At 36.9% G+C, this 27,976-nt stretch overlaps 1 protein-coding gene across 3 annotated transcripts; it reads left to right on the top strand.

Moving 5' to 3' along the window:
* Positions 1-27,933, top strand: GKAP1 (G kinase anchoring protein 1). Of its 3 annotated transcripts, none has more exons than XM_058165731.1 (12): positions 1-68; positions 3,661-3,925; positions 4,063-4,206; positions 5,314-5,391; positions 13,878-14,010; positions 15,429-15,451; positions 18,318-18,467; positions 21,302-21,403; positions 23,641-23,704; positions 23,977-24,047; positions 25,934-26,011; positions 27,569-27,933. In XM_058165731.1, the coding sequence occupies exons 2-12, from the start codon at positions 3,707-3,709 to the stop codon at positions 27,614-27,616; spliced, it is 1,110 nt and encodes a 369-aa protein (XP_058021714.1). In that variant the 5' UTR covers positions 1-68; positions 3,661-3,706; the 3' UTR covers positions 27,617-27,933. The 3 variants fall into 3 exon arrangements, with proteins under 3 accessions (XP_058021714.1, XP_058021713.1, XP_058021715.1); XM_058165730.1 differs by lacking the exon at positions 1-68 and adding an exon at positions 317-577 and having other exon boundaries at positions 27,569-27,932; XM_058165732.1 differs by lacking the exons at positions 1-68; positions 18,318-18,467 and adding an exon at positions 323-577 and having other exon boundaries at positions 27,569-27,929.
* The last annotated feature ends 43 nt before the right edge of the window (positions 27,934-27,976 follow it).

The raw sequence follows: 27,976 nt of genomic DNA, 5'->3' as shown, positions 1-27,976 counted from the left end.
TAACAAGGACCGAGGCGAGCAGCGCAAAGACTTCAGCTGCTAGGCGTGACCATCCGAGGAACTTGGAAGTATTTCGGTCCTTTAGTTTTCTCAACTTCTTTTGTTATCTCGTAGATTTGGGTTTGGGAACTAAGCCTCTCTCGCCCTTCTTTCTTACTCGCCCCCCCCATCACCTCACCCCGAGCTCCCGCCGGCAGCCGCAAACCCAGCCGCGGGGGTCCCCTCGTGCTCTCGCTACGTCACAAACGGACTTGGTTTGCGCATGCGTCAGCTGCCCCTTTCTGGTACCGTATACCAGCCGGCCGACTCGAGACGTAAACAAACTCTGCGAGCGAGCGGCCGAGCTGAGCACGTCCGCGCGCTCCCGCCGGCAAAGCCCTGTCGCTTCTCCGCGCGCCCCCTTCGCCCATTCCTGCTGCCGACGTCCGCCCGCCCGCCGTCCGTCTCCGCGAGCTCTCTGGCGCCCACAACGTCCGAGCCGTTTTCTAGACGCCGGCAACTGCCCGCTTAGCCTGCAGGGAAGCCGCCGTCGCCCCGTCTGCTCACCCGAGGGCGGCTTTTGGGCTCAGAAAGGCGGGTGAGGGCTGTTACTTCTCTCCTTTACCGCTTCTGTGTGGAGTCCCCCTCGGAAAGAGGCGAAAGAGCAAGAAATGCCTGCGACCCCCCCCCCTTCTCTCTCTCTCTCTCTCTCTCTCTCTTTTGGGGAAAACGAAACGCAAAAGGTTGGGCTGGGGGGACGGGTGGCGAAGAGAGGAGAGGGGAGGCGAGGACGCCCAAGGCTGGCTGGTATGGCTGTAGGTCGGCCTGGCCATGTTTATTGGAAGTAACCCGGTCCTGGAAGAAAAGAATCCCGTTAATTTTTTATTTTCAGAAGGAAAAGCAGCGCCTTTTACTTTCACGACCAAGATTGAAACTGAGCAAAAGCCTCTCTCGGAAGGCAGCAGTACAAGGAGCCACAATTCATTCGTAGCAAAACTCCCGGGGTTAAAGCTTGATTATAGCCAGGCCATCATCATCCTGAGGAGAAAAAAGGGCCTAATTTGTTGATTTGAACAAACAGAGCTTTCGGAATGTATTACTTGGAGTAAAATGCTGAGGATATTCTCTCTAACGTTCAAGTTTGGAGCTCTTCACCTTCATTTTTTAGGGAAGGGGAAAAGGGACGTTCTTGCCTCCACTTTCCACCTAATCATTTCACAAAGTGTCGCCTTTAGCTTTTATTTATCTCATTCCCAGCCTAGGGGTGAAATGGGTTTAAATCAGCTATGATATCAGTGGTTAGAGCAGCGGGTTTCCCCATATTAGGAAACCATCTACTTGCAGGACAATGGCTAGGTATATAAAATTCGTTTTTGTTACCTATTGCCTGGAATGAAGAAAGATGCTAGGAGAGACATCAGCAATGGGGCATCCAATTTCATGGTATAATTTTTTGCTGACCAAGAATGGGCTGATAGCTCACTTATTCTCTTAACAGCACAACTTCAAGCATTATTTTGGGCTAGATTGTCAATGCCCTCCTGTCTATAAACAGTAAATATCCCCTCCAGAGCTTTTGGTGAAGACAATGTTTTCTTTCAAATGCAGTAGCAAAAGGATTATTTTAATTGGATGCTTCCTACTAATTAAATAACATACACTGCTTTAACAGATTTTAAAAAAGGATTTTAGCTTTCCTGAGCTATTTGAATAATAAAACAAATTCCCATTACTTCATTTTGCGAAAATTTTGGAAGACTTTTTCCAATTCAGTCCATGTAGGGTGTTAAAATATGAAGATACGTACGTTGAATGCTCATTTTATGTTATTTATGTATATTTCTTGACAAGAAATATAAATATCATAGATGAAGTTTTTTCTTTTAAGAAAAAAGTATTAAATGAATAATTTTTTTAAAAGAAATTGGAAGCAAAAATAGTAAAAAGTGTTGTGAACATTCTTGGAGACAAAAAATTAACACCTGCTTTGAGACATAAATATAAACTAGCTTATTAAATGGCAGCATCTGAAATACAGTATCTGAAATAATAGGGGAATATTATCCTGGCTGTAGCATTTATTCTCAGTTGAAGATCAAGGATACAGAAATAATCTGTTACTTGTTTTCACCAGAAAGTAGAGAAAGCATTTATATCTTATTTATATTTTTATAAAACAATATGGAGCTTCTCTCAGATTCAGATACTGCAAAATTTAGTATAAGGCATATTTTTATTACAGATATCTCTGTATTTGCTATATAAAGATAATTATATATCTTTCTAATTGAATCATTAAAGCATCAACATGATATTTCCAGACAACTCTCAAATTAAAATCTTTTTATATTTTTATGCAAGTCACTAGAAACAATCCACAAAGGTTCTTATAGTTCTCACTAAGAATAAAGTGACAGCAGCTTCAGTAATTGTTCATCATCTAAATGAGTGGCAGGTTTGGAGATGCAGCATTGCTGTTTGCATTAGGGCTTAATATTTTAAGACAGTATATACTGTCTGGTTCGGTTCTGCAACCCAACAAGAAAGACACAGACTTCAGAGGATAATTAGAACTGCAGAAAAAATAATTGCTACCAACCTGCCTTCCATTGAGGACCTGTATACTGCATGAATCAAGAAGAGAGCCGTGAAAATATTTACAGATCTCTCACATCCTGGACATAAAATGTTTCAATTCCTACAATCAAAACGACACTACAGAGCATTGCACACCACAACTAGACACAAGAACAGTTTTTCCCCGAAGGGCATCACTCTGCTAAACAAATAATTTCCTCAACACTGTCAAACTATTTACTAAATCTACACTACTATTAATCTTCTCATCGTTTTCATCACCAATCTCTTTCCACGTATGACTGTATGACTGTAACTTTTTGTTGCTTATCATTAAGGGTTAAATTGCAACCTATGACCATCATTAGTGTTGTAAATGTTGTATCTTTGATGTATTTTTTTTCTTTTCTTTTTTCTTTTACTTTTATGTACACTGAAAGCATATGCACCAAAACAAATTCCTTGTGCGTCCAATCACACTTGGCCAATAAATTCTATTCTTCTTCTTCTGTTGAGTTCTTAAGGCGGGGTAAAAAAAATCTAACAAATGTCAGAGAATAAGTATCACCTCATGAGTTTTTGCTTTATATTTACCAATAATTATTTTGAGATTTCATTTTTCCTTGTATTTTTATTTCAATTTTATGTATTTTTTTTCTGTGAAAAATTCCTACCATTTAGGCAAGCTTCTTAGAATTGTTTTTGGGGAAAATACTTCTGGTGATATTAATTATAAAAATATTTGCAGTTGTCTTAGCAAAAGAAGTTTTTTTCAAACTTAACTGTTAAATATGTGGACTTCAACTCCCAGAATTCCTCAGTCAACATTCTCAAAATTTTAGGTGTTGACCTTCCAATGTCTTACAATTGCCAAGTTTGAAAAACACTGATCTAGAACCTTCCAGGATACAATTTTACTTGGTATACAACTTATTGAAAAATAATTATTTTCCTGTATCTTACACGTTAAGATTGAACTTTTTCAATCATGCTTTTTTTGATCATGCTAAGTTTCTATGCCTGGTCAATATATCTAGATTGTCATTTTATTTATGCTGAACCATAAGGAGCCCATAATTTACTGTTATATTCTTCTTGTTCCAGGAAATACTGTGATTTGGAGATCTGTTTTCAGACTTGCAGCATTAAAATGGCTTCTGCTGTAATTAGTTCAGTCCCTACAACTGCATCTAGATTTGCTCTTTTGCAAGTTGATAGTGGCAGTGGCTCTGATTCAGAATCTGGAAAAGGAAGAAGTAATCAGAGTGGTGGAAAAACGCAAACTGCAGGGAATAAGTCAACTCTAAATGAAAAGAAAAAGGAAAAGAGGAGGAAAAAGAAGGAGCAGCAGCAGAGTGAAGCAAATGAGGTTAAGTGTGGGTTAAATTGAAAAAAAACCCTAAATTAATAAGAGAAATAACTCACCATACAGTTAAACTGTGAAAATAGTTTCAGTGAGTCATTTTTTCATATGTAAAAATATTTCATTCATCTCATTTTTTTTAGCTCAGAAATCTTGCTTTTAAAAAAATTCCTCCCAAAGCCTCCCATGGAGCTGGCTTCTCTTTGCATGAACAAGCTTTCAACCACACAGGGAGGAAAGACTCCCATGAAGAGGATTGGCAACAGTGGAGGCAAAGAGATGAGCAGGTACTTCAGTATTTTACTTTTCAATATATTACTGCAAAATTCTAGCGCTCCTTCCTTATTTTGCCATAGCTACAGTTTTAAGCAGGTTGACCTCAACAGAGAGAGTGACTGTCCCAAAGTCACCTTATGTGATTCCATGACTGAACATAGACTTGAACTCATAGTTGTCCAATGCCAACCTAGCATCATAATGACTATATCACATTGGCTCTTACTTGTGCTGCTTAGATCTTCTGATAAAAGAGTAGATATAAAACTGTAGCCTAAGGTTTGGATGTACCTGAAAGTAAGTCCTATGAATATAATTCTGGGTACGCATGCATAGAATTTGCAATTGACTGCAGTTTTGAGCAAATTTATTTAGAGTAAAGGTAAAGGTTAAGGTTCCCCTCGCTCATCAACCTCTTTATTAAGTTTAAGGTTGTTTATCAATCCCCAAACATAAATTATATGAAAAAATTACTTTATGAATAACAATAGCAACTATAGTATAATAGATAATAATCTTCTTAAAAATAAGTAATATTTGAAATATGAAAAATACAGGATTTAACATACCTTTTAAAACTTGTAACTTGATATCATTAATGAGAAGGATACATCTGATGACCATCAAAATGAACACTGATATTTGGTTGGAGATTGGTGAATTTTAGTCCTAAATCACCACACTCGTCCAAGTTCAATCTGTTCCTATTGTTCCCCATTTATTTGACATTCAGCTAGACTACTTTAGAGAACTCTGATTTACAACAAAATCTTCCTTAATTCAGAATTTATGTTACTATATTTTTGAATTTGGAACAGTTCAACATCAGTAGCTGTAACACAATTGCCTTTACTATTCTCTACAAAATCTTACTAAAGACATTGGTGATGAGAAAAATGTTTTGTAGATCTAGCATACTTGGTATTTATACCCATGCTGCTACGTTTTTGGCAAGTTTTTACCATTTTTATCCTGGTCTTAATTTCACTTAAGGACAGTGAAGGACAGTGAAAAATAGTCCGAGTCCACTTCATCAAAGAATAGTTTTAAATTAAAGGGTATATATACTTAAATAAATATTTTGTCACAGCATCTGCTTTTCTGCCTTGTTTTTTCAGCTGACTTCTGAAATGTTTGAAGCAGACCTTGAAAAAGCTTTGCTTTTAAGCAAACTGGAATATGAAGAACACAGAAAGGTATTTCTTACTTTCATTAAGATTAAAGCATAATAAATAACCATTCCAGATCCTGAATCTACCATAATATCAATTATTTTCTTAATGTACAAATGTTTTGAGAAGCTTAAAAATATTTAAATATTGTCAGGAAAGAAAGCCTCAGTTCATTATATCATATCATATTTAAAATGTGTTCTCAAATTTTGTCTGAATAACAACAAAATAAGTACAAAGACTTTGTTTTTCTTGCACTAAAAAGGAAACATTTTAAAATTTCTTTCTATATATAGGTAGTCCTCAAATTATGGCAACTCATTCAGTGACCATTTAGAGTTATAAGGGTGTTGAACATGCGTGGACTTTCAGTTTTTCTTGAAGTTGCGGCCTTCACAGGATTTCTGCAATCATGTGACTGCAATACAGACTGTCTTTTACTTAAAACAGTTTCAGGTTTCTGTGGTCGTATTATTGCCATGTATGACCTTCTGTGCTGGCTTCCCTCAAAATCAATGGGAAACTGGCAGGAGGGTCGCAAGTCACTCCCATTCTCACCTCTTGTTCACTGCCTACTTGTATTCTGTAGTTTCTACCCACTCACATTTCATAGTGCCTGCCCACAACTCCTGGCTGCCTGTGGCACTTATACACCCATAGCTCTCACCTGCCAGCTTCCTTGCTGACACCCATCTCTTCTCATCATGGTCAAGTGAGTACCTTATTTAACAAGTCATACAGTCCTAGGGTTACGACAGCAATCAGCACTGCCACCACTAAGCATGTGTTGTTCAGAACCACATCATGTAACAGTGGAATTTCCAGTCCCAATTGCCAGCGAGTCCAATCCCAAAGACTAACTGTACATACATGTACAGGTTTTATATGATTCAACATGAGTTGATTAAATAAACTGGCTTACCAATCTAATATCAATGTTGTTTTGAAACGTCCTTGACAAAAATTATGTGTGAGAGTATAAAAACATCAGAACAGAAGGAATAATTAATCTTTTGTCATAGCTTATATTAAAATATAGGGCTGTCAAATTGAAAACTAATTACAAAATGCCTGAAACAGTTAATAAAATATTAATCTAAATTATATAATTTCAATTTAAACAAAGTATATGCTAAACAGATTTATCAGTAAACTATAGGCATTTATCATTTCATCTGAAAAATGCTAATCAAATCATAGAACCATAAATTAGAACTAACATATTAGCCAGCTGTGCATTAGTACACCTACATTCTTCTCATTTCGGTTTTGTTCTAATTATTAGAATTAATAAATTAAGAAGTGATAGCTTTCTGTTACATCTGGGATTCTGCTTGGTTGTCCAAAAAATCAGGATCTATAAACAAGCAACAAACTCTGACTTCTGGTTTAATTTGTCTGGGAACAACAAACTACAATTTTTGTTTAGGGCAGGGGAAAGATGAATAAAATATATACAACAATGTAAAACTTGTTCCTGAAAACCAGTGATACTGCCTTTCTGTTACAATGTATTGAGCCTTTTCTAATTTATTCCATATAGCAGTGGATTCATCAGGTGCTTGCAGAAAATACAATTATCTATCAGTTTCTAATGTCCCATGTAGAAGAAAGTATTCTATAAAAGAGTTGTTTTTCAGTATGATAATGAAATTAGAGTAACAAAATGTAATTAGATCTTCTCTAATTTTAAATCACAGTTCAAAATATGGGTGGCAGGTGTTCCATTGCTAATTATATAACTGATTTTGTAAAAATAAATTATAAGAGTCTCTGTAATAATAATATTGTAATAAGATTGACTTCTGTTTTAGTAGGAAAAGTATTCCCAGGATAATAGTAGAAATACTGAAATATCTATCTACCGATCTACCTACCTACCTACCGTTAAAAAAACCTTAATTAAAAAAAAAATGTACCTATAAACATTTCCTAGGTATATCATTTTCTCTCTTTAAAACACTTTTTTGCTAAGAAGAACTCAGTGTAAGCTATGAGGGATGAATTGAGACTTGAATTTACAATAGCATATTAGACGTTCCAAGGAGGAAATCAAAACATGTACTTCTCCTGCATGTATTTTAGGCATTCAAACAGGAATTTCCAATCACAGAGCTAGGGTTGGCGATAAGTCCCAAGTCAGGACAAGGAAAAAGGCAGCAAAACCTATGTGCTTTGATTGTTCATTCAATAAAGAGTCACTGCTGTTGATGCAGAAGACAGTCCGGATGGCAAAGTGACCAGTTACTGTGGCTCTGCTGAGTTAGTGATAAATATACTTAGTTGGGATACTGATAAACATACTCAGAATACTAACTGAAATAGATAAGTATTTGGAAATAGATAAGGTTTGAAAGAGAGGATTTGTTTGGGAAACACTTTTGAGCAGTGGCTCTGCCCTTTTTTATTTGAGATAAGGGATTCTTCCACTCAGGGCCATAAGACTGGATAAACCACCTACCATGAAGGAACTGATAAGGGAAGAAGATTAAAAAGCACTAAGCCCTAGCTGATCACAATTCAACTTGCAGATACAAGGAGGCTCTAACAGAAAAATTGCTGCATAACTGATCCAGTAGTTTAGTTAGCCCAACAGTCTCTTGTTTGAGGTTCTTTTTGGTTTTCTCCCCAAATTCTCTTATATTTCCAATAAATAAGAGAGTGAAAAAAATTCTAAATGCTTTCTGATGAGGTGATTCCAGACATGATGATTTTTCTTTCAGAAGATGTAGAGTCATCTCAGATGCAATTTCAGCTTCCAATAAAATTTTGTTTCCCAGAAAAGAGTTCTCTGCAAGAATTTCCAGCATTCAATAACTATTTATACATTATCTGAATGGTAAAAAGACACTACAAGGGGCAGTTGGAGAAGCACAGTTCTTCAGAAATCAATTCCTTAAGTCCTTATCTTCCTTATAGACAGTACAGTAAGCCTCTTTTGATCAAATTACCCTCTACCAGAAACCCCATAAGTATACACCTAATAGCTATAGATTGTGATCAATTCTCTAGTAGCTGTGATGGATTCTGGTACCATGGGTTTCAAGGATAAAAATGAGGCCATAAGGAATTCTGATGACAAGAAGCTTTTGTCCTCAAATCCTGTAAATTTCAGACTTAGTAAGTCAACAACTGTAATATATTTTTCTTTTCAGAGAAGGAACTGCTTTCTTATGGCAGAGGAGACATTCATGCCTGGGTCTTCCTACATACTCTAGAACAGCGGTCACCAACTATTGGTCTGTGGACCACTGGGGGTCCGTGAGAACATTTTGGTGGTCCACAGAAAAATTATTTGCATTTTTTTATATTGTAGTAAATCAGGATTCCTCAAACTATGGGCCCTAGGCTGGATATGTACAATTAACATTTGTGTTGTTGCAGAGAGTCTCCCCCTTCAGGGTCTTGTGTGGGTCGGAAGGGGGCAGAAATTCTGACTTGGGGTCTGCTTCAGCCTCCTGGTGCAGGACTTTGGGCAAAGGCTGGAGGGAAGTGCCACTGGTGGCAAGGAGCCGGAGGATCTTGTTCCAGTGGGACTGCATCATGGCCTGGAACTGGCTGACCATCTCAGCTCGCTGAGCCTCCAGGCGCCAGTACCTGGCCTTGCACTCCTGCAGGTCTTCCCTCTGCTTGGAAAGCCTATGCTTGTAGACCTCAGTGAGGTGCTTCTGCTGAGCTTCCTTCTCAGTGAGATACAATTTGAACTGAGCTGTTTTCCAACTCTTTCTTGTGGTGGCTGCTTAGCTCCAACAATGGCTTTCTGTTGGGGCCCTAAAGAGCCTGGGCAGGGAGGCGAGGAGTGGCTGGCAAGAGAGGGGTGAGTAGACGCCGATGCCCCTCGATGTGAGTGACATTGAGTTGGCCATGCCCACCCAGTCACATGACAACCTACCCACGCCCACCCAGCCAGTCATTAGGCAGATCATATTAGTGGTCCATGGGATTTAAAATTAGTGGTCCCTGAGGTCCGAAAGATTGGGGATCCCTGCTCTAGAAGGCAGTGCCAGGCTTTTTGATTGAGTTTCCTATGTGGTGATATATAAGCTGCTGCAAAAGCTATGAGAACTAATGATGTGGCAGAATTTCTTATTAAAGAACTACCAAATTATTCTCCATAATGGGGCATAGTGTCTTTGGAGCTTCTTCATGACATGCATGCTGAAATATAAGATAAAGAGAGTATAAGAAGACCCGAGAAATGACTAGAATTACTTTTGCTCCATTACACCTCAGCCAAGAAGCAGAAATGGTGAACATGGTGGCAGAGATTTTTACCCTTTCACTTCAGGTTAGATAATTTTAATAATCATCCAATAATTATTTTCCTTTCTTATGAACATGTAATGAAAAGTATAAAAACTACTGGGTTAAACAATTCAAATAATAAACTTTAAGATAAAATGAGCAGCAAGAATAAAACCCAACCCCAAAGCCTGCTTCCTCAAGATACAATAAATGATAGAATTTAGCATGAAACCCTACGCTTAGAAGTACGAAAGATTCTAGTAGTTTGCAGTCTCCTGTGAAGTGTTTATGTTAGATCACTGAGCCCATGCACTGTCAAGGAAGGCTGTGCTTTTGAACTGTTTTCAAAAATTCAAAATGTTTTTCTTCTCTTTAAAATTTTAAAAGGAATAAAAGTGCCATTCATCTGATAAACAGCACTTCCTTCAAACAACAGGATCTCAGGCATATATTCAATTTTTGTTTTAGTTCCAAGAAAATGGAATGGAAGAGTCATATTAGATTCTAAAGGCCTCAAGAAGCATGTAAAGTCACATCAGATCATTTAAATGTGCTGTATTGAAAGGAGACTTTATCACTTGGTGATCTTATAGAGGCCTAAATATATAGTTCCACCCTTTGAAGACATTGCAAGTTTCTCTGGTTTATATATATACATTTCAGTGCACATCCTCATCCTTTGAGTTCTCCTCAGCTTCCAAGATAGTTACAAAACTGCTGTCCATCTTAATTTCACACCTTGGATATTGTGACTCTCGTGGCGTTCAATAAAATATAGTAGATTCCACAGTCTCCTTGAAGAAGATAGCTCTGCAATTAGAGCAGTTCTCACATCCTGTATTTTAGACTTCATTTTCCTGCCCTCATTGGCACGGAATCAAGACCAAAGAATCATCACCTAAATGGAGCATTGCCTTTCAGTGCTACAAGTGCTACTCATCAGAGTCTTGTCTAAGTGAAAACTTCTCTGACATGATGGACATCAACAGTTTTTGAGAAGAACAGTTACCTTAAGGGGAAGAAATAACAGAATAAAAGAAATATTAGTATCAAAAGCTGAGGAATATATATTGGGAGGGCTTACTGGCACGAAACAGGGAACCTACCTCAGATTCCCATAGTGTAAAGTGATAAGAACTACTGGCTTTCCTGTTTGGGCTGAGGGGCAAGCATATGCTGATATTGGTGACAATGTAACTGCAAAGACTCATATCAACAGGAATGAAGCAGCTGCCAGTTGCAAGATATTTGGCCAAGGTCCTTTCTTCCATCTGGATACAGAATGGCTGAACCTTCATGACTGAAGACTGAACAGCTCATATTTAAGGCACAAGTAGGTGAGACTGGAGTTTTACAGACGTCTAAAGCAGCTAGATGGAAACACATTAAACAGCTATGAAATCACCTAGAACTTTTTGTTTCTTTGTCATAAGAGAAAAGGTAAAAATTATCTATCAGATGTCATATTCTGTTTTCTGAATGATGCTATTAGGGAAGGGTTACAGCTTACTATTGCAAAGAGGTGATTACAGCTAAGATTTTGGAGTGTGTCCATCATGTTGAACCAGGAGGGAGGGCATACTCTGGATGTATGTAAAACTCTCAAAGTTTCTCAGAAATATTCAGGACATTCAGATGTGTAGATAACCTTTTTCTTTGTAATACTCTTTTCTTGTAAGAACCAAAATAAATCTGGACACCTATAGTTGACATGTTTTTGTTCTTTCCCCAAGAAAAACCTCAGTTCTTCTACTCTGGCAACACTAACATTGGTATTCTCACCGGATATATCTGTGAGCTGCCATTTGGCTGTTAGTGTCTATGTTTATTAAGATACTACCTATTGGACACCTTTGCTTCTTTTCAAACTTTTTTAATGGCTGGGTATTAAAAGCATAGAATTGAAAGAGTTAAAAGAGCTGTTTGGGCTGCATATGGCATACAATTATTATATGCAAAAATTAAAGTATCCTTAATACTCTGCTTGAATATAGCCAGACACAAAGCTCTCTACCTCACTGAACAGTCATTACTGAATTGTCCTTAAGCGAGTTTTTTTCCTGATCTTCAGTTGAAATCTGGAGTTACAGAAAATAGATTGACTTTTTTTGAGTGACAGGTTTCAGGTACTTGATGCTCTCATATTTTTGTTCTTTTGTCAAAGACAACTGATTCGTTTCTTCTTTTTTTGTTTAAAGAGAATTTTGTTTATCGATTTTTAAAATTTTCTAGCCATCTTTGTTGAACTTCCCTGCACATAATTGGAAGTTATCTGGATTCTTTTAAAAAAACAGTAAATACAAAATCAAATATGAGCATAAAAAATACAAGAAGTTGAAGTGCTAAATTTGCAGATTGTAGCTCCCAGTTGAATTTTCCTAGATTTGCAGGCTAAGCACAATTGTAACTGTTTACTATCTCATTGGCACATCACCAAGCAATCCCAGGTTTGTAAACTAGATTCTTGTGGACAAATACAGACCTCCATGCTCAGTTCTTTGTTGTTGTCAGTTTTTCACCCGTAGCAATTTCTCATGCTTCTAAATGCCACTGCTCTAATGAAAGATGTAGAATAGCTTTCAACGTCTTGCTGTAACAAATTTATCAACAATAAAAACAATCACTTTCTTACGTTGCCTCAATTTATATGTCATAGGAAATATGGACAATAAACTAACTGCAGGATTCATTGTAAGAGACTGTTGGGTGTTTTTCATATTTTCTTCAAATATTTTGACCAGAAGTAAAACTAACTGTGCATTATAAGAGAGGATAGTATGTACCTTTTCTGTTTATATCTTCCCCAATGTAGTCCAGAAAGGTTGTGATTTATATAGAATAATTCTATTTGACTGCATTTATAAATTGTTCCAATAAAAAAAAAATAGGAAATTCTACCAAAACAACAAGATTAAGAAGCTATTAGAAGAATAATTCTTAAACATTGTGGTATTGTGACTCCTACAATGATAAGTGTTGTGTAAGCCCCCTTCATATGGCCCATTAATATGACTAGTGATTATACAGGTTTTATGTTTCTACAATCAATATTTAAACAGACCACTTTTTATAAGTAAATTATTAAATTTTAAGTAATACATTACAGTATGTCAGGCATGGACAACCAGACTCACTTGTGAAGAGTTCAATTAGTTGTTTATTGCTCAAGCCTATTAGAATTACACAGGCTTCTCAGGAATCTTCTCAGAGTTATAATTTGCATCTGGGTGAGACTAGATAAAGTTCAATGGCATTCAAAGGGGGAGGGGTCAGATGTCGGCCTCTTGGGCCATGTAGGGATTCTGGGTTAATTAATTCCCCATTTGACTCCTTCCCCTGGCTTGAACAGTCTCTCTCCAACACAGTGTTTCTCAAACTTTGAAGCACACTGTAATTTGTCCAGGAAAAATGAAGCGCAAAGTCTGGTAGAAGTTTTGACCGTTGTTTCATTTTGCCTATAGATGCCTGATACTACTACTACTACTACTACTATTATTATGATGATGATGATGATCCCTCATAAACTATTCCTTAGAACCCAATAATATACAACAAAGCTAAACTATTGGATCCACAAATAATTAAATTTCACATTTCTTTCTTTATAGTCTACTCATGATGACACTTAACATCCTGATTTTGTTTCCTTGAGTGGGATCTAGCTGGATACTATGGCAGCAGAATGCTAGACTAATTGATATACAGTATTTAAGATATACAAGATAAATTTGAATTGTTCAGCCTGCGAGTAAGATCATTTCTATTCACTGAAGTAATACATACATGACAGTAAACTATAGAATCATATCTGAAGTTATTCTTTTATTAGATTTTTATCCTACTTTTATTACTTTATAAGTAATTCAAGGCAGCGGACATTCCTAGTACTCCTTCCTCCTATTTTCCCCACAACAACAATCCTGTGAGGTGGGTTGGGCTGAGAGAGAGAATGACTGGTCTAAGGTCACCCAATTGGCTTTCATGCGTAAGGCAGAACTAGAGCTACTTTGTATGAAGGATAAAAGCATTTGGAACAATTAAGTGAATAGCAAATTAAGAAAATAATGTTTATACTAACGTTACATAATGTGATACAATTCATCGAATAATGCTAAATAGAGTTCACCTATTTGGAGAAATGTCCGAAAATAATCAATCAAAATGTTATATTTTTCCCTTTTTATGCTTAATTTCAAATTGATAGAAGTTTACTATATACATTTTGAAATAATCAGGAAAAAAATATTTTTTTTATTCTGTTACAGGAATATGAACATGTTGAAAATACATCTCTTCCATCAAAGGCTATACATAAAAAAGAGAAACGAAAAATTCATCAAGGAAAAGACAAACCTCTCACAGTGTCTTTAAAAGATTTTCAGTCTGATTCTAACATAGGTATGTTTTTATTTTTAATTGTGAACCAGAATAGATGCTCAGAAGTGTCCTTAAACTTAAAACTTTTGCAAGGTTGGGGAAACTGATTTATAAGGCAATTAAAAGGAATTGCATTCAGGAAGTTAATGGGAAATATTAAAATTACTGAAAATGCTGTATTCATGTAATAAATATTTCATGGCATGTACATTCCACTTTTTTACTACTAAGAAACTTTAACAACTAATAGATTAAATATAAAAAATGCTGAAAGCAATGATAGTTGGTGATCACAACACATATGAATTGCACACACTGTCTTCCAATAAAGGCCATTTAATTGAATGTAGTAAAGACAGAGGAAAATGCACTTTGACCCATCCTTCTTGAAAGCCTTTCTCCAACTTCTACTGAGAAGCATATAAGAGCATTCCCAAGCTAATTCTGCTGGCATCCCTTTAAATTCAACACAGTAATTCAGTCCTAATTTGAAAGTACCCAGAGAAGCTTGTGGAAAGTATTGTAATAAGTTATGAACAGGGATTCCATGCCTTATAGCTTCTAGTTATTCTTCAAAGGCAGCCACATACTACATTGCATATATTCCTTGGAGTTGGGAAGATTGTGGATAACTGAGGAGACAGTTATTATTATTACTTTATGGATCATCATTTATAGTTTAGAGCAGCTGAACCTGAGTGAAGTCTATCATCCAGGAGTTCAGAAGTCAGTGCAGAATGTAATCCTTGACCTAGAGAAATGGTTTAGGAAGATATAACAGTTTATGAAAGGTGCCGAGAATTCCTGACAAATCATCAGGGTTGAACTGCAATTGTTTTCCAGCTAAGGTCATTCCTCAAGATAAAGGCAGTTTTTGTTTTAAAAATTCAGAGACTAAATCTTTTTTTAGCAAATGTTTTTTGGTTTGTGTTGATTGGTGGGATAGATGTTGAAGGACATTTAACTTTTAAGAGCTAAGAAAATTAACAAAGATCTTGATGGGAGGGAAGAATCAAATTGATTAATGGATTAGAATTTAAATAAAAACACAAGGATGCTGGAAATTTAGTTGAATTGGAAACATCTTCAGTAGAGAAGGCCAAAATTCTATTTTCTTGAATTCTGGAGTTTTTAACCTCCTGCCTGATGCCCACTCAGTATTTCCAATGAAACAAGAAAAAGAGATTGGAGACCAAGGTTCAAAACGTCTCTATTTCCTCTACAGTTAGTGTGCAAAAATACTACCCTAGCTACTCTCTAGTATTCCTATTTGTATGGTTAATGCTTAGACTCAAGAAACTGCTAATCAAGAAACAAAGAATTTAAATTCAGGATATCCTGTTTTATAATTTTTGTAAATATATGGTATTGAAATCTGATTTTGGGGGGACATTCAAATTTATTTAAAAATTTTACCTGTGATATTTCTCATGTTTCAGATCATTTTCCCAAAAGGCAAGAGGTAAGTTCTTGAGTTTAACATGACATTAATTATTCTAAATTTCTAAGTGACATACTTTTTATTTTTGATTGCTATTTTATATAACTTTTTCAATTATGTATGGCAAGTTACTGCTGAATACTTTCTTTTATATAACAGTCCTGTCCTCAATAGTCCAGAGAAATACTTTATCTCAGCCCAACAAGATGGACTAAACCAGTGGCCCCCAAACTTTTTGGATACCAGGGACCAGTTCCGTGAAGAAAGGTTTTTCCGTAGACCAGAGGGGGTGTGGTTTTGTGTGCTGCCTGCATCCCGTGGATGGAGCTTTGCTTGTTGGCACAGCCCTGTTTCTGGCATTCTGCCAGTCCACAAATTGGGGGTTGGGGATCTCTGTACTAGACTAATAAATCAATACTTTATAGGTCCAGATTAATTTTATTGTAACAGCTATGGTAACAGAATCTTGCAAATTTGAGTATTCTTCCCCTCCTTCACTTTATCCTTGTGTGAACTAGGGAAGGGCTTGTCTGAGATGTTTTCTCACATTATTTTTTTGGCCCAGTCTCAAGCCCTTCTTACCTGACCACTGCCTTGATAGCAGTTCTTCTTCCTGTTGTTCAGGGCCATTCCCTTTACCTCTACAGTTTGATATACAGGTAGTCCTCAACTTATGACTACAATTGGGACAGAAATCTCAGTCATTAAGAAGACATCCATTTGACTGCTGTGCTCAATGACTGCAATCCAGGTTGTCCCAGCTATCATATGGGTTGTTGAGCCTTGGGAATAAACCCTCTCCCCACCCCACCACATCTTGGTACACTTGTGGTATTGTTGCCTTTTTCGGCAACTTTAGGCATGCCCAGTCGATGTGAAGCATTTTCTTCCATCAAGGCCACCTCGTACAGTCCCACAAGTGGGCTCCATTCTTGTGATCTTTGGAAGGTTGCTTCATCAACTAATGTAATTTGGAGAAGGGACCTTCTGAGTGATCATGAGAACAATTATATTTGCTACATAGTTTCCTAGGAGAGGAAAGCTAGAAAGCTAGTGAATGCTACCATTCTAAAGGCCTGAAATCAGTATGTTGCAGGAGTGCATCTCTGTCAGGCCTAAAACCAAGAATATGTTTTTCTTAATTCTTCCTACTTAAGATTTTTATGTTTCCACTATAGACGGAATCTTGCCAGATATATTCTATGAACCCTTCACTACTTGTAAACTCTGAACTTTTAGAGATTGGCTTTCTCTCACACAAAATAACAGGACTGAGCTGTCTCTTATTTCTCTGGAATACACCTCCTCTTTACTGGGAATCCAGCCAACTACATTCCATCACAACCTCAAAAATTCCAAACCACATTTTTGTTCAGAGAATGTAAATAACTGAGAATCCAGAAAGATGTGATTTTTTTTTCACACTAAAATGAATAGCAATACAAATTGTTTAGTTCTGTTTCTTACACATTCTTTAGTTGTGAGTAATGACTGATTAAAGATTTTTCTGAATAAATTTGTAATAAAAAATAGGGTTTCTTAAGGTCCAAAATAATAATCTCAAATTGCAGTTTATTGTTGTGTATTCGTTAGGCTTGCTCATGCCTAATCTTTCTATTGATTCACCACTACTTTTTTCTTCCTTGTTTGAGGGCTCTTTCTTAATAATGATATATGTCTCGTTTACTGGAGTCCACATGCCAAATATTACATAAACAAACCTTGCTCCCCTTGGATTATGAGTTTTACATCAATATAGCTTGTGAGCAATTCAAGATCTATTTTCAATTGAGTTTTACAAGACAAACTATGATTGAATTTAATGAGGCCTTGTTTGAGTCATAGAGGCTTAAAATCACTGGCTAGTTCACTGGTTCATTTCAGCAAATTAGAGTTAATGTTAGCTACAGATAATCCTTGACTAACAACCATACATTTAATGAAGTTCCAAGTTACAGTGGCACTGGAAAAAAATACTTATGACCGGTCCTCACACTTACAACCATTGGAGTATCCCCATGGTCAGATGGTCAAAATTTGGATGCTTGGCAACTAGCATGCATTTATAACAGTTGCAGCATCCCAGGGTCATTTGATCACCATTTGCAATCTCAACCAGTTTCTGACAAGCAAAGTAATGGAGAATTCTGGATTCACTTAACAGCTGAAGTTATTTGCTTAACAACTGTGGCAAACATGGTCATAAAATTGGGCATAACTCACTTAACCAACTTTCCTAGCAATTTAAATTCTGGTCCCAATTGTGGTCATAAGTCAAGGACCACCTGTACTTTTTAGGATAGCAGTTCTCAAACAAATCATTACTCCCCAGGGAGATCATGAGCAGCTTGGGAGCAGGTGCAAAATTTCTGTTTTGGTTTGAAAGCTGATCAGGCTTCGTATCATAGCAGCAAAGCAGAAGTGCTGTCAAAATTCACTCTCATTTTACCCTGATAAGCCTATAACAAAACTCGGTGAATTTTAATAGTGGTTCTACCTTGCCTTCACAAATTCATTTTTTCTTTTAGAGGTCACAGTATAATTTGAGAACTCTTGTTTTAGGTAGCTTATTTAAAATAGATGGAAAGCTATAAAACGAGAGGACACATACATGGCTTTAAGGCTTATTACAACTTCTTATAACTCTAGTTCTGCATTACATTCAAATTCAGTTGGACCCATTTATCGTATCATATTATCTAACAGCATGGGGAATTATTATAATCTGATCAACAGTGACAGTTCATTTTCAAATCTGTCCATGAGCATAGGATTTCTTGATAAGAATTTATAACTTCTGTTTTGAAATTGATCCACGAGCCTTAAAACAGTTATTGTCTAGCTGCTGGGTGGTTTTTCTTAGAAGTTAATTATAGTTTCTTTACAGGAATTGAACTCGCCACATACTCTCTTGAATGATGGCGAATTCTTCAATAGACTGGAAGATGATATGCATAAAATTCTAAATAAAGAAAAAAGAAGGGAGCCTATCACAGATTATGGAATAGATAACAGTACAATTTGTGACCGCACACAGGTATATTTAAGAGGAATTAAATACATATAATATCAGCAGTTTAAGGAGTATAGATGAATTAGAGGAGTCAAAATTGATTATACTAAACAACTCAAAGGAGAAACAGAAGCAGCATAAGACTTGCAAAAAAAAAATAATCAGTAAATTTCTTGATATTGGAAAGTATCTGACAAGCAATTACGTCACCTTAAGAATGGGGCATGGTTTTGCTTGTTCTCCTTCTCTTTTCTTCATCTTTGTTTTTATTGTGTCAAATATATGGACAGAATATCTATTAATCTTAGTTAAGTCACTCAAGCTTTTATATTTCAAGAGCATGATAAAAATATTTTAAATAAATACAAAACAAATTAATAGCTGGTTTGTCATGTTACAGAAAGTCTACTAATAAAATAGAGTTGTTATTTTCATATAGCTGGTAATAATGCAAACTGTTGGCAAAAGATTTTTAGATGTTCATGAAAACTAATGTTAATATTGATTAGGATATTCTTACTGCCTGGCCAAGTCTGACAGAAGATCAATCTTGAACCTATCTTGAATTGAACCTGCATATTTGTTCCTTCAAAAACACCTGTCAATAATCTTTCTATATACTAGAAATTTTTGTTCCTGTAATATTTAAGTGGATGAAACAGTATATGATACTGTTTTTTGTTGCAGCAGTTTTTCAACCAAGGTACCTCAAATTGGGTAACTTACAGAATGCATCCAAAATCCAGGACCCCTGACTCCAGTGGAATTCAAATTTGACAAATTTATTTTGTGAAACATTTAATGACATAAAATTATCATAAAACAAGTTTATGATATAATACAAAGTGTTGTTAAACATTTGTGTGCTGATGTTTGACTATGCTATATAGTTCAATATGGGCTATTTTCAAGGCAGCTACATCTCTGAATATATCCCAACTTTAGTAGTGAGGACAATGCATTAGAAGTTCAGCAATTATTGAAAGCATTGCGGAATCTGGTAAGGAAATAATATCTGAAAAGATGACCTAACAGGTCTCAGGTAGTCCGATGTACTACTAAAAATATCCTGTCTGTTTGTAACATTCTTTGGCCAGAAGGCTGCATCTTTGAGCAACAATTTGTGACTCAAGGTACAGGTAGTCCTCAACTTACAGATGGTAACTTAGCAACCTCTTGGTGTTCAGGGACCCTGAAAATGGGACTTACAACCCAGATTCTCTTCTGGTAAATTTTTTCTGGTTTTGGGCACTTGACAACTGGACTGCATTTACAGCTATTTGCAGCATCCCACAATCACATAACCTAAATTTTTGCTGGCTTTTGCTGGTTTCCAGTATTTACTTCTAGTTTCTAGCAAAGACCATCCAATAGTAAACAATGTGTTTGCTTAGTGATCATGATGTTTGCTTAAGAACTACCATGTTCATTTTCCATCGCATTTGCTTTATAACCACTATGTTTGCTTAAGGACCTAGCAAAAAAAGGTAAGCTCGGCTGTGACCCACTTTATGATCGTCACGAATTATTTATTATTAATTAGATTTTTTTATTAATTAGATTTATTAATTAATTTTATTAATTATCAAGGTTGTGGGCTTGTAAATTGAGAACTATCTGTACCTCAAATGAGGTAACTTAAAAAGAATGCATTCAAAGTCCAGAATCTATTACTGGATTATATTCAATCCCATTGAATTAAAATTTGAAGGACCTGTTCTGTTGGCAAAATTGTGGCCATTACAGCACCTCTGCAGTCATTTCCGTCATATGGTCCTGATTTATGCTCTCTATCAACTTTCCACAAGCAAAGTCAATGGAGAAGCCAGCAGGAAATTGGAAATTGCTCTCATTGCAACTGCTGTTTTTGTTCACCCTTGGTGATTCTGTTTATCTGTTTACGTAAGAAAATATCTCTGAAATGATGACCCAGTGAGTCATGGGTTGTCAGGTATACTACTAAAAGTCTCCTGTTTGTCAATTTATAACCTTTAACTAGAGAAAGCAGAGCATCGTAGCGCAACAATTTTAAGTTACATCGAATGGCTGAACTTATAGAATGCATCCAAAATCTGGGATCCATGACTCTTGTGGGATTGAAATTTGACAAATGTTATAAAACATTTGATGAAATAATAGAAACTGTCATAAAGTATTTCTTTGTCAACTCCTGATGTTTTACATGGGTTATTTTCAAGACATATTTTCCTGAATATTTCCCAGAATTTTTAATAACTTTTCCAGTGAAGGTAGTACATTAGAAGCTCTGTCATTGTCATTGAGGAATCTGGTACATATCTCTGAAACAATGACTTAAACATTCACAGATTGTCTAGTTATCTCTAAAATTTCCATATAATGGTCAAATTGGTACAGAATAATTATCTAGGATTCTGCAAAGTCACAATTTATGGATGACATGTACTAATACAAGCAATCTATTATTTCCTGTTCTATTTCTTATCTGCTAGCATTTCTTGCAAACAAAAATATATTGATTTCTTTTTCAATCCTGGATTATTTGGTTCTTTGTAAGCTAGATTCACAAACTAAACTTCCTCTTAATTTCAGAATCTCTGTTTAGAATGAGAAAATTATTCTTTCCATGAGCAAAAAGTCAATACAAGGACAGACTATGATCACATAAGTACTGTAAACATGTTACAATACAGAATTTTGCTAATCTGATCAATTCTATTGATATAAGATATTCTATTATGATTCTGACATATAATAAATGTGGATATATAGCATCACTGAGCATATTTCAGCGTTTGGAAATGCATTAATTATTAATATTATATTTCTGTAACTGATATAAACCTTTAAGTTTATATTCTTTAATTCTTGATTTATAGGGTATTTTTCTAAAAGATGGAAGACTAGAGAGATCAAAATTGGAACTTGAAAAGAAAGATACAGAAATCCAACAATTAAAGAGTGTAATCAGTCAATGGGAGGTATGTATTTTCCAGAGAAGCATAATTTATTAACTGTATTTAAAACTTCAATTGAAAATGTGGTTTTTAGTGCTTTTAGTGTACTGTGTCTAAAACTATTGATTAAGTAGGTTACGGTTATTCTAAATTTTTTTTACTTCTTTCGCAATGAATATCTATATTGTTTTCCTAGGAGTAAATATAACTGGATTCACTGGAGTATACTGCTTTATAAGTGTAAAATTGAATACAGTTGGTCTTTGACTTACAGTATGACCAGTATTTTAATGACCATTCACAGTAGGCTTTGGAATGGGTGTTTTACAGCCCATAAAACACTTCTGGCCATCATAAAACATCATGCCGCCCCCCCCCCCCCCGTCACATGACTACATTTCAGGCACTTGGCAACCAGTTTGCATTTATGACTGGTTGCCATGTGTCCTGAGATCATATGATAATCATTGCAATCTTCTCTACTGGTTTCCCCAGAAAGGTAACTGGACCAGTCACTCTCTTTCCGTCTAACTCACCTCCCAGTGTCATTGTGCGGAAAATAGGAAGAATTAGATGTGTTCTTTGCCTTAGGTTGTTTATAAAAATAATAAAGGTGAGCAATAAATAAGTAAATCTGGCAGGGAAGGTTGCAAGCAGAGGGGGACATTGGATTTGACATTTGTTCCCCCAGCATTTCAAGGGATTTCCCCTCTTCTCAATGCATGAGATAAATCCTCTTTCATATTGGAGGAACAAACCTCAAATCCTGTAAGAACACTAGCAAACGCCAGCATTCTGAGTCTTTTGGATCATTGGAGTTCAGAATTTTTTCCCCTTCTATTCCAGACCCTTTCTGAGCCTTCCAGAGAGGAGAATAAAATGAAAATGCCAGTGGTCCGAAAGGCTCAGAATGCTAGTGTTCAACAGAGTGCTTTTGCCTAATTTGAGATCCATTCCTCCTGGATGGAAGAATTTATCTAGAAGGAAAATCCTTTGGTGCCCTGGAAAAAACAGACTTCAGATCTAATGAAAATGCTACTGAATAATTTTCAATCATTCTCCCTGGGGCCTGCAAGAGGACCCAGGCCTCTCAGATATAGTGGGAGACCTAGCTGCTTTCTCACCCTACCACACAAGAGGTCTGGGTCCTCTTTCTGCCTCACTTCTTCTAGGTGACTGCCAGTGATTGCAACTGCAAGAGCCAGTATGTGGTTGTTAAGCATAGTAATTATGTGGCATCTCAAAACAAGATTCCGGATCCAATTATGGTCATAACTGGAGGACTACCTATATAGCCCAAATATTCCTTTTTAACGCTTGTTTCGAGATTTGTGAATCCACTCAGTCATTTCTCAATCTCTGTTTTTTCATTGTTTTCTCAAATATTTTAGTTAACAATTAGTATTGCAATGGTAGGTATGTTAATCGTTTAAAGAAAAGCAGATAGAAATCATTTATTAAAGGTTACAGCTATATGTGTACTATTGGATACAGGTAGTCATCAATTTACAACCTTAATTTGAACCCAATATAGTTATATGTTGTTGGGGTCAACTTGACCATGCCCAATTTTACCAGTTTTGCAGTGGTTATTAAGTGAATCTGTTTTATCAAAAAAGTGTTTCTTGCCAGAAACCAGAAGTACGTGCTGAAAACCAGTAAAAATTGTCACATAACTGCAGAATGCTACAAATGGCCATATAGGTGAACCAGTTGCGATTGTATGACTTTGGGTGGATGTGCTGCTCTGAATTTTGAAATCATAGTGCAAGTATCTTATAGGGAGTCCATCATATGATTGCTAAGTAACCAGTCGTTAAGCAAGAACTACCTGTATCTTGCAGTGATCTTGCACCTTAAAAATAATCCAGCTCTTCCCTGGATAACCTACACCCTAATGTGAAGGAGAGGAAACATGCAGAATTTCTAGTTATTCTTATAATTAACAGAATTTCTGTGTCATACATGTTACATTGCAATCAAGGGTCAGCATTTCAAGGCAATAATAGATATAAGTCTTTCTCCTTGTCTTTTGTTTCATTACTATATCCTATCTTTGGACTTTCTTCCTAAATTGAACTTTTTTAATGTGCAGTTATATTTATTTTCTGAAACTCGTAGATTGCAGAATGAATTTACAATTTCAAAGTTATAATCCTCAATGCATTTAACAGAAGTGAACTAACAACCAATACTCTTATATTGAAACAAACACAGTGAAATATATCACTTTATTAACTATTTTTTTAAAATATATTCAGGCAAAATACAAGGAAGTAAAAGCACGAAATGCACAGCTACTGAAAATGCTTCAAGAAGGTGAAAGTAAGTACTGCTATATATTTTCAAATTTTTCATTTTTTAAAAAGAACTGGTACAATCACTCAACTATCTGGAAGCAGTTTAGGAAAATACTGAGAAAAATAGTTCTATTCTACTGGTATGTATTCTATTACGTAAAAGCAGATCTATGCAATCCATGATCTCTTAAACTTAGTGCAAGCCACTTTTTTAGCTTATCAGGGCTGGCATATCATTCTACTCCATTTTTGAAGATGTGGGAAATAGATTAACATTTTCTCTGTTTGACTTTATAGTGAAAGATAAAGCTGAAATCCTCCTTCAGGTTGATGAATCTCAGAGTATTAAGAATGAGTTAACTTTACAGGTAAATATTTCAGTGGGTTTCTTGATATATTGTTGTAAATTAGCAAGTCCGAATAGTTGTTGGAAGAATTCTGAGGAAGTTCTTTTTGTAGAATAGGATATTCCCACTTAAAACTGCAATCAAGCAAACACTATTCTTGAGGGCCAGGGAGTGTAGGATCCTTAGAAACAACATGTTCTTTTGTGAAGACAGCATCTCTTCAGCTCACGAGGCCTGCCCTGGGCTTCTCCTACTCCCTGAGATACCCCATGTCCACTTTCCACCTCATGGGTACCACTCCCTTGGGCTTTCTGTCCCCTGTCATAGAACCAGCATATTCTATTACAGAAACTGAATCAATGAATCATATTCTAGAAATCAGGCAAGTGTATGTCCTGCCTTAGGCATGAAAAGTAGGTGACTTTAGATCAGTCACACTCTCTCAGGATAACCCACTTTGCAAAGTTGTTGTGGGAAAAATAGACCGGAGATTAGGTATGTGCACTATGTCAGGTTGACGACCCGTGATGAACTGGCTTGGAAAGGTTCAAAAATGTACGTCCCCAACAGCTTGAGATTCCTGGTGCTCCAGCATAGCCATGATTCTTGATTGGTTGGTCACTTTGGATTCTGAAGACCCTTCATCTGATTAGATGCAGTTTTGGTGGCCAAAGATGAAAGCTGATGTAGAGGACTATGTGAAAAGTTGTGTCACATGTGCCAGCAATGTTAAATTATCTATATGAGGCTTCGTTTCTCTGACCTTTTCTGAAGATAGCCTTTGGAAAGGAGAATCAGTTGATCTGTCACATGGTCTTTCTATACAGAGGTTGCATGGTGCTGTCCTGGGAACGGGTGCCATTTTGAGAGTGGCAGAGACTGCTTTGTGTCATTGTGGCTGCTCCTAAATGGTGCCCACTCCCAGAATAGTACCACACAGCCTCTGTATATGAAGATCATGGGGAGGATCAGCCAGTCAGTGAAGCGAAGCCTCCTATAGGTAATATAAGGTGATGAAAATATGTAATATACAGCCTCCTATTTTCTCCATAGCAACAATTGCAAGGTAGGTTGGCTTGAGAGAGAGTGACAGGCCCAGGGTCACCTAATCAGCTTTCATGCTTAAGAGAGGACCTACATTTTCCAGATTTTTAGAATATGAGATGGTAGAAATTGCTCCAGTTTCTGTAATAGGATCAGAGGCGGGATTCAGCCGGTTCTGTCTGGTTCAGGCAAACTGGTAGTGGCGACTGTGGGAGGTTCCGCCCGGACATAATGCTTGGACACTGCGCTTGCGCGGAAGGCCATGCGCATGCATGCACTCACATTTGCGAACCAGTAGGGAAATAAGTGAATCCCACCTCTGAATAGGATATGTCTATTGAATCCTTGTAGAAAAATACTGACAAAAATAATTTGCAGTTATAATTCCAGGGAAATTTTAAAATTGTGTTTTAGTTGCTATCATAGATGGTTTAAATTGTGAAATCATTTTCTTGAACAGTCACCAACAAGGAATTAGGTCTAATGTCTAACAACAAAATGTTTTTTTCCTAGTGTTTGTCCCATTTGATTACAAAATTTTGCACTGTCCTTACTTTGCAAAGCAATCAATGCAAAATTTCACAAGAGGTTTTACTTTTCAGCCAGTTTGTTGCACAGCCTAACTCTGGTATAGGATTAAGAAGGAGTGACTGGCCCAAGGTCACCAAGCTGGTTTCTGTGCCTAAGGAAAGACTAGAATCTGTCTTCCCATTCCTAATCCACTGCCTGAACCACCGTAGCATACCACTCTTTAAGCTCATTTTGTAAAACTATGTCATCCTGTTTAAAATGTAACTTTAATTAAAAATGTAAAATTTGTTTTAATAAATCTGTTTTAGAGTAACGATTTGACTTTCCTTAAGGTTGCCAGTCTTCATGCTGCATTGGAACAAGAAAGATCTAAAGTGAAAATACTGCAAGCCGAATTAACAAGATACCAGGTAATATTTAACTACATAATAAAACTAAATAATAATACAAGCTATTAAAAACCATTTCTTATTCCTTTTTTCAGTTGCAATTTCTTATTCTACTAAAATGCTTCTCTGATGGATTGGAAATTGCTGAACTACATGGAACAGAAAGAATATAATAACTATTATAGGACAGACTATTTAAACATGGATAAGCATCCCAGTCCAAGCTATTTCTGGCTTTGGTCTTCTTAATTCTGAGGCTCAAGAAGATAAAGGGTGTCTTCTCTTCAATTACCCCATACGTGCCTATTTCCCCCTGCCATGTCTGCCCTTTTGTCCACCTTGAAGTCTGCAGCCTCTGCTGGCCTAGCTGCCCTGCACTCCACTAGCCCTTTCATTCTGCTGATCTTGCTGGCCTTCCCATCCTGTGCACCACTCACTGTGCTACTTTCCTGGGTTTGCCACCATGTACTCCACTGGTCCTTCCAGGCTGCCAATCTTGCCATCCCATGCTCAGCCCACGCACTTTGGAGAATGGCAGCCATAGCTTTCTCTTGAGGATTTAAAAGGCCTCAGAAGTCTGCCAAAACATTGGGAATACAGTGCACACTATTTTGAAAATAGGAAAAGAGACCTCAGGAAGAAGGCCTGGCTGCTGCTTGCATAGGGCTAAGCCAGGTGCCCCTCATCAATAGTAGATGGAAGACGATAAAGGGGAGCTGAAGGAAACAGAGCTAGGAGGTATGGGCTAGTAAGTGCAGGGTGGCAGGAATGCAGGACCAGCGGAGCACAAGGCAGCAAGGCTAACAATGGCTGACCCATTGGAGCACAGAGCAGCAGGGCCAGCAGGATATGGAAATAGCTGGGGCTGTGATGCTGGATAGCTCACTGTAGCACAGGACTTGAGATGACAATCTTTGGCAATGGTGGGGTTGAAGTAGAGAGGTCAGTGGCTGCTGAAGGCCTAGGGCAGGGCTGTCAAACTTGTGGTTTGCGGGTCGGATGCGTCACGTGCTGGCCACGCCCATGCCCGGTTTAATAAAGGGAGGAAAAACTTGCAATACATCACGTGACGCCGCCGTGATGATGTGAGTTTGACACCCCTGGCCTAGGGCCTCTATTTCAACCCCATGCTGCTGCCATCAAGGAATGCTATTGTGCATTCACAAGAGCAGAGATAGGTGGGTGAGGATAGTTGAATCGACTCTGCAGTTGTCAATGCAGGTGAGCTGCTAAGTGCTTGAATTTTGATCAGATGTCTGCAGGAGGCACTGCAACAGCTATAACTTTGGGGGACAGCTGTAAGCACCATTTGTTCAATGCTACCATAGCTTTGAACAGTCAGTGAACAAATTGACTTAATTTGAGGACTATCTGTACTTCACTTGATTGAAATTTTTATTACAAAGGTCAGCAGCTGAGAAGAGGGTTTTTTAAAAGAGTTTCCTTTTTAGTATGCTTTTGTGAGAATAGCAGTACCCGTTGGTGCTGTACAGACGTTTAAAAAAACATATTGTATTTTCTTCTTCTCCTCCTCCCTCTCTTTATTAATTCAATATCCCTTCATTTCTGTTTTTTCAGGGTGCAAGAAAAGGGAAAAGAAACTCAGAATCTGACCAGGGCAGATGATTTCCTTTATACTAAATTCAGAGTCAAAAAGAGGAATATTGATCTTCAGGGTTTTGCAGAAATGTATATTTATACTACTGCTTAACTATGCAGGTTTTTTGGGGGGGAAGGGGAGGTGAGGGGTAGTGATTAAAGTTTAATTAACTAACAGTTAATTCAATATATTGCTATTCTGATTCAAAGTTGAAACATTAATGCTCTGTGTTCTAATGCTGCAGATCTAGTTTTTCATCCATCAAATATTTGTCATTTTTATTATTCTAGTATGTATAATTTCATTGAAAAACAAACAAACAAATAAATAATAGTTAATGGCTCTTCTTCCAAGGTTGTTTTTACATTTTAATATTTTCATTATTT

Source organism: Ahaetulla prasina, chromosome 2 (genome assembly GCF_028640845.1).
Source record: "Ahaetulla prasina isolate Xishuangbanna chromosome 2, ASM2864084v1, whole genome shotgun sequence".
Taxonomy (NCBI): domain Eukaryota; kingdom Metazoa; phylum Chordata; class Lepidosauria; order Squamata; family Colubridae; genus Ahaetulla; species Ahaetulla prasina.
This window is presented reverse-complemented; position numbering and strand designations above follow the sequence as displayed.